This window comes from Pempheris klunzingeri, chromosome 11 (assembly GCF_042242105.1).
Source record: "Pempheris klunzingeri isolate RE-2024b chromosome 11, fPemKlu1.hap1, whole genome shotgun sequence".
Classification (NCBI taxonomy): domain Eukaryota; kingdom Metazoa; phylum Chordata; class Actinopteri; order Acropomatiformes; family Pempheridae; genus Pempheris; species Pempheris klunzingeri.
The window spans coordinates 21,836,087-21,843,900 of NC_092022.1; the positions used below are offsets into that span (position 1 = coordinate 21,836,087).

Consider the following 7,814-nt stretch of genomic DNA (forward strand, 5'->3'; position numbering starts at 1 on the left):
CAGCGAGAGAAAGAGAGAGAGAGAGAGAGAGAGGGCAGAGTAAACAAGGCCATCTGGGAAATAAGTCCAGTCATTTCCATGGGTGTTCCTCTGAGTCGGGGTTTAACAAGCTGTGCATAAAGACAAGCCAGTGTGGGTGGAGTTCCTCTTAATCATAGCTATGAATGTTCAGCAGGAGACCTACCGGGAGGAGAAACTTGTTAATTGAGATCTTGATCCTCCAGAGGTGTCTTGCTGTGAGTTCCAGCTCTCCGTTTCTTTTTTCAGATATTTTATTAGCTCATGCAGGCCACACTTGAGGGCACAATTTAATGAGGTTTGTGCATTGTTGATGTTTTTGGGAGCCACCAAACCATCCAGCATATTTAGAGAATCATCTGGAAAAAATGAAGCAAAGATGTTCTGACAACAAAATCTAGATTTCATTTGAATTTGCTCCTTTGAGGGCACCTATTTTGACTCATTAATTAAGAAAACATACATTTTTATCTGTCGGGTACCTGTATCGACACATTCAGTAGTCCATTCATGTAACACCATCTGTCACGGCTCTATCAGATAAAGGGGATCTTGTTTGTGTTATCATAGTGCGACACAATCTTCCTCCATCACAAACCTTAAATTTAAGATGTGTTCGATAGACCAAGCTGCTTTAATTCTGTATGCTGTCAACTTCTCTCTCCTTGTTTCTATTCTAGCATAGTGTTTTGCAGACCTGTTGGCTGTAATTCACACAGAAATGTTTAAATAGTCATAAAACATTTCCTTTATTTCTGCCTCTATGCTGTGCCAAGTTTTCTCCAAAGTATTTTGCCTTTTGTTTGTTCTGATTTTATCTAATTTTAGTTGTTTGTGTTCTATTTTTGTAATATATCTACATAAACCTATTTTTAATCTGACCGACTCAATTCTTCCTGTGTTGCTGTATATCTTACTTGTGCAATCGGACTAATTTACTAATAATTATACACTGTATATATCAACAGTCTGTCCACGAGAAGTTGTTTTCCTCCCTTTGCTTCACAAGTTTGCCATTAAATATGCCTTTGATCTGCCAACTCATGGGTTTCTCCAAGCCACATGAGGATGTGAAGATTTTGTTTACTACGTGAACAATTGGTCACAATAGCAATTGTGTGTGAGTGTGTGAGAGTGTGTGTGTGTGTGTGTGTGAGAGTGTGTGAGTGTGTGTGTGTGTGTGTGTGTGTGAAGGGGGGATTGGGGGGGGCTCAGGAAGTGCACTGCCAATTTGCTGAGTTCCATAAACGACTTTCCTTTAAGGCCAAACTTCAGGTAATCTTAGCATCGGTCACAGCCAGTTAAATGCAGACACACGTGGAAAGTAATGAATGTCACACTTTACAGTTTGCATAGCAAAGTAAAATCTGAGCTCATTTACATCAAAGTAGGAGTAAAATCCAGCTCTGCGCTGATGTACAGTTGGGAGCGTCTAGCTTGGGCACCTCGTCATGTTTACTTAATTCAAAAAGCTGCTCTGAGGCTCAAAAGGGTGATTCAATATTTCTCAGAAAATACAAAGATTAGAGAAAATAAACAGTGCTGAAATAAAATGTCTACAGATTTGAGCTGCAGAACTGTTTTTTTCTTTTTTTCTCTCTGATTAATCATCTCACAACCCCTCACATTTATCTTGTGAGTGTGAGGAGGGGGGGGGGTCTGACCCCACAGTTGGGAACCACTAGACTAACTTGACAATGAGTAAAGTAGAACAGGCTCCACTACCCACAGATGTATGCAGCGTCAGTATAGTACTGTAGTATACAAGAATATTCCACTCAAGGGTCATTTTACTGTGGAACAAGAACTTTTACTTTGCACTGACACCGACTGTAGTCCCTTTTTCTCACTCACGTCAATTAAATTTCTGAATTTCAGACATGTCTGGATATCAAGGCTACACTTCATCATCTAAAAAAACGATCCTGAGTTTGTCTTTCTGTTTCTGATTGAAGGTTCCTCGGCTCACAATGTTACTGCTTTTCATGTTATGTGCTGTGTAAAAGACATCAAACACGGGATGTAGAACAGGCAGGAGTAAAGGGTACTAATTTAATCAACTTGATTGGATGTGGAAACACCACAAAACTCTGAATAAAGGTCAAGCAGATTCAATACTTGTAAGGGACTTTCACTTTTCAGTCATTAATGCAGAGATGGCACAGAACAGACATCCTTCCTTCAGGGCGGTCAAACACAAGGAGCTCACAAATGAGACAGGTTTTTTATGTAAAACACAACACAGCTGTTTTGTTCCTCATTTTTTACTTCTGTTTCATCGCCAGAGTAAAAGAAAACATTAATGAATGGACCAATTAAATTATGTTGGAGAATATATGTGCATTTCTTTAATCTTTACCTTTGTTGTCCTTGTGAAACTGGTTTGCCAAAGCTAAACTGTAGACTCGTCTGTGTAAACAAAAAGAAGCTACAAATCTAAGCCGTTCGTGCCGAGTCCTACTTGATGATTTGTTTGGCAAACGCTCTGTATGTCTGATGCAAGAGCTGCAAGGAAAAAAAAAGTCCACGTTGGGGCAGCTGTCAATGTCCATTTCAGTGCTCAGCTTTCATCTGCCTCCAGGTTAATGTTGTTACCAAACTTGGCATAGAGCTGGACCTTCAGATCACCCAACACCTGCTGTATGGCTGACACTCGCTCCTCGAGGCCTTTGACCTCCTGCTCCAGTGCTTCCTGATTACAGAACATGGAAAGTCCGATTACATGCTGATTATTACAATTCCCCACACGAGGCAAGCAACAAGGGGCTTCAGTCATTTCCACATATTGGTTTAAATAAATCACGTCTGCTAGTTGATTCAGTAAAAACACATTCTGAAGGCAGAAGGCGGAAAATTAATGAGCAAAGAAAAACAACTATGTATATAAATGTGCACCAAATTATAATCAGCAGAAATTACGACTTGGAAAGTGAGCCGATCAACACATTTGTCATTCACTGTGTGTAGCAGACTGCTCCACATCAATCACCGCAGGCCTGCGCAGGGAGCTTTGTTGTGTGTTGAAGCATCAGCAAACACAAAGACAAACAGGAAGCTCCTTGAAGTGACATAGTGGAGGACAAGGTCTGCTCTGAAGTCTGGGTCAGCGCCTGTCCTCGCTGTGGTTCAGCAGCTATGAAGCACTGGTGCTGCCCAGCTGTTCTCCCAAAGGTGCACCAAGGAGGACGTCATGTGTCCCTCTGTGGCAAATGTCCGACGCAAAGGCCTGAGCCGGCCTGGAGGAGTGGTGTTGATGCCTGCTTGGACTGTCCTGATGAACTACTTTGGACTGTACATATACGTAAAAGCAATAATTCTTCATTTTATGGTCTGTTCGCTTCCTTGCTGAGAAGCAACATCGATACCACCCTCATGCCTTGTTGTCATCACAGAGACCGTCACTGCGCCTGGCCAAGAAATAGTCCAGCACATGATCCTCTGTGAAAGAACCACTTGTCGTTTTCACACTTCAGTTTTTGTCTGGAAACAAGATCTAACGTGTTAATTAGTGAGCTTTAGGGGTGCTGACTGGTGGTTTGTGTCACCATAGGACAGAGCGGGGCAAGCTGTTTCTCCCTGTTTCCAGTCTTTATGCTACTCTGAGCTTACTGGCTGTAGCTTCATATTCACTGTACATAAATGAGTGGTATCATCCAACTCTCGGCAAGAAAGTGAATAGTCATAAATAATAATACCCAAAATGTTGAGCTATGTCTTAAAGCATTTAGTTTGTGGACAGATAGTCTGCTTCCATCCGTAAAATGGTCTGATAAAAAGTAGGAAGGAAGGAGGTAGGAGGAAGTATTGAAATTTGAAACATCATCTGTACCAGTCACAGAGCCAGTTTGGGCTCAAAACTTTTTTTTTTTATGTAATGAAAAAGAAATTTTAAAGACAGCGTTCCATCTGTGTTTTGTGTCCTTGGCAGTCAGAAACTACAATGACAGTTTTTCAGACTGCGCACCATGTTGACAGATTGTTAACACTGTTTACTTATAGTCTATAGCAATAGAAATGCTAAAACAGTGCAACAAAATACTAACATACGCAATTCAATCCAGAAAGATGAAAAACACTGTATGTAAAAACTGATTATGAGTTGTACTCGTCTGAAGAGCAATTTGATTATGAATTTATAAACAAAATGTATTCGTTGTACATTTGCGTTTTACAGGAGCTCAGCAGTAAGTTGAAATGAATGGGCTCTGGCCAGTGTCTGTCCTGGCAGTAGAATTAGTTATCAACTATGTTACAACCACATTTGTCAAAACCTGTGCTTAGTGAGAAAGTCTGGATAGGTTTTAAGCTTTGTGTGCACTTAAACTAGTTCCATATTTCTATTTTCCGAACTTCTTTAGGACTACTATGACAGCTCTCTGCAGGGAGTACAGGTAGGAGAGTGCAGCGGATATACATTTTAATATGATGCGTGAATGAGCGTAGAGACATACCACAAACTAATTTCCAATGGAATCCAGTTCTTCAGCTTTAAAAAACAAACCTACCTTCATGTCATTAAGACTCAGTAGCGAGAACATTACATGAATACTTATTATAAACACTGAAAACACCTAGACATTATTATAATGTTTCGAAGATCATTCACTGACCTTAAAAACAGTATAATGGGGCAATCATAGAGTTTTTCAAACATGTTGGTGAATCCCACTTTTGAAATGAGGAAGCTCTCGCTGATAAATGAGGGACAGATAGCATGTTCCTATCAGGTTTTGCTGGCTTTTGTAATCACTTTAACAGTCATTTTCTAGAGGCTAATTGCTTGTCAAATTACTTTCTATCTCCGATCTATCTTTCTATCGTGTGTTAAATTCTCCTCCGCAGTAATTTAACTTGATGACTTTGGCTTAATGAAGGCTTTTTAAAAATTTTTTTACTGGTGATTACAAGTCTGAGGAGAACGATAAGGTTGTTAAGAAGCAGTACCTTTGCAGCCTCGAGCATCTCCTGTGTTTCTTCCTGGGTGTGGCTGATAAAGACGTCACCGATTTGATAAGGGATGAGCAGAGAGTCGTCGTCGAACATCATTAGGTCATCGCTGGCATCCTGCAAGTTCTGCAGCGATTTCTGCGTGGAGACGTTGGAACACGATGGCAAAGTCTCAGTTAGGGCTGCATTCAAAGTACTATTAGTGATTTAGCAGCTCCGCTGCCCCTCAGACCACGATTAACCATGAAACTTTCACTTTCAGTGGTTGATTCCACATTAAGTTAGTTTCAAAGAGATGTAGCTTGTGGCTTGGATGAATCACACCAGGTCAAACCAACATGTGTAGACTAGGTAGATGTATGGGCAGAGTAAGTACTTAAAATACCTCACAGTTGACTGCATTTCAATCAACAGCACCACAAACTGCAGCCATAAACTTTAATGAACACCTCATTAAAACAGTTGAACGGAAACAGAACATGTGAATCCTCCTGAAAGTAGGCCTGTTGTATTACACAGCATTTGTTTCAGCTAATAAAACAGGTAACTAATTGTAATACATGCAGTATCTTATGTCAGTCAGCTGTTTATAGCTACACAACCCACTGTTATATAGATCCATTCATTATTATTAGCATCACTTGGACTTAGAACTGCCTAAAGCTATTGCTGAACAGGTTCATACTGTATATAATTTCCAACTCAGAGTATTCTCTCACACACTACTGCCCTGTTACTACTGTTCATACAGTATATGTTGTTTATTTATGCATTACTTTACTGCTTTTTGCCCTGATGTTTAAAAACTAATCTATGCTTGGTTGTCTCAGTCCTTCTAATCTGTGCAATGACAATAAATGTAAATCTAATCTCAGAGTATCTGGTCTGAGCACAGTGTTTTTATTCTCCAGCATCATGATAGTCCAATCTCTTGTCCAGATGTGGGCTTCTGTGATCTCAGCTGACCGCACACTGAACCCTGAGTGTGATGTGAACTCTCTTTACTCACTTTCTTTGCCTCTATTTCATTTTTCAGCTCCGTCATCCGACTCGTGTTCCTGGCGAATTTGTTGATCTTCTGCTGGTCTTCAAAAGTGACGTTCACGTCTTCAACCCCCTGCAAACAAGAGTTAAACCTGTGGTTAACCTTAACCTGCCGTATTTTAACGAGCAAACCTCGTCAGCTCACCGTCTTATTATGAGCTGGTCAAATGAGCTAACGTTAGCTGTTACTGCAGCATATAATACCAAGCCTGCCAACACACTAGTTAGCAGGAGTAGCGCCCCATCGCCACTGTCGACTCACACGGTCCGTGTTTATCTAGTTATCGTTATTATAAGCATCATTTCAGGCTGGTGAGCTCTCGCCTAGTCCGTTAGCTAGGTTAGCTAACACCTCCCGGTAGCTAGCTGCTACCACAGACGTGAGCTACACGAGGGTGTGACCACGACTTCAAAATATCACTGGCGACCGGTAGCTGTGCTTTTTCCTTCCCCCACACACACTTGTCCTCTATTTCTATTTTTATTTCCGCATGAAACAGCACCGGAGTGATTCGAAAACTAAAACAGCATTTCTTCTCATTTAAACTTACTACAGGTCCCTTCATGGTGGCCGCCATCTTGGCTTCCTCGACTGCACAAAGACGGCGGGACTCAGCAGGACGACGAAGTGACAGCGCCACCTAGCGGGGCGGAAAGCCTACAGTTTGATAATAAATAAAACAGGACGGACTAATTTGGTCAGTTTTGTGCATTTAGTATCACAATAATCTGATTGTCTGTCGATCACACATCTGCTTTTTAAATATAATATGTCATCAAACATTAACTTACAGCTAAACTCTCACTAAGCTAAGATGTATTATCAGTTTCAACATAAGTGATAATTCACCTGATTTGTTTTTGTTGTTTTAACATTGCCATCAATTATTTCAAGAAATGTGCAAACTATCTTACAATATGTCAAACTAGTTATTGTATCAACCGGAACTGCTGTTCTGTAAATATTTCTACAGCAAACAGTACTGCACCCAAATTCAAATATTTACTTAATACATCTGTAAAACAAGCCAGAGCGCTATCAATCCAATTTAGATCCACTGCAGAAGAGGTCAAGGGTTCTAATGAAGTGTAAGATAGATGAGTGTTGTTACACAGCATGTCCAACCGGGCAGATCGGTGAGAAAATCCTGTTTTGACCTGGGTTGGATAACTCCTCGTGCACAATGTCTTCCAACGTGCCTTAAAATCAGTGGCCTTCTTGAATGGGGTTTTGAGACTAGCAGAACTAGTAGGCTGCCATGCGTTGGTACATCATAAAGAGTTTGCTTGAGGTCTCTCGGCTGCAGGCGCTGCATGAAGTCAGAAATGCACAATCCAAACAGGGGAATCCAACTCCCACCTCAACGTGCAGGCTATAGGCTACAATCGGGACATTGTGCTCATGGATTCCAAGCCTCGCCATGATACAGTCAGTAAATACTGCACATTTAAAGCTTTCAAACACAGTTTCCTTTAGCAGTTGTTTGTGGTAAAAACACATTCAGGCACTTTGTGGTTTGGTTGATTTGCATAAAGACAACAACAAAATGAAATGAGTGTTGAGGAGCTTTTGTCAACATGATCAGGGCGCATTTACTCACAAAAGCACCAAACAAAACATGTAGATATGAATAACAAAAGCAGGAAGAAATCAGTTGATGAACTGTTTGTCTTTGATCCCTGAGCGGCCCTCAGATAGGCCTGTGTGTATTGATGCATTGACGGGCCCTCAGAGACACTGAAATGTGACGATGTGGAAGTCTTTAAAGACAGATGATTTCATCATAGAGCTCTTTGTACGCCTT

General features: G+C 40.9%; 1 protein-coding gene across 1 annotated transcript; it reads right to left on the reverse strand.

Moving 5' to 3' along the window:
• Nucleotides 1-2,056: 2,056 nt before the first annotated feature.
• pfdn4 (prefoldin subunit 4) lies at nucleotides 2,057-6,620 on the reverse strand. The gene is made up of 4 exons (XM_070839389.1): nucleotides 6,561-6,620; nucleotides 5,975-6,082; nucleotides 4,963-5,103; nucleotides 2,057-2,710 (listed from the first exon to the last, which is right to left on the reverse strand). The coding sequence occupies exons 1-4, from the start codon at nucleotides 6,585-6,587 to the stop codon at nucleotides 2,579-2,581; spliced, it is 408 nt and encodes a 135-aa protein (XP_070695490.1). The 5' UTR covers nucleotides 6,588-6,620; the 3' UTR covers nucleotides 2,057-2,578.
• Nucleotides 6,621-7,814: the final 1,194 nt, after the last annotated feature.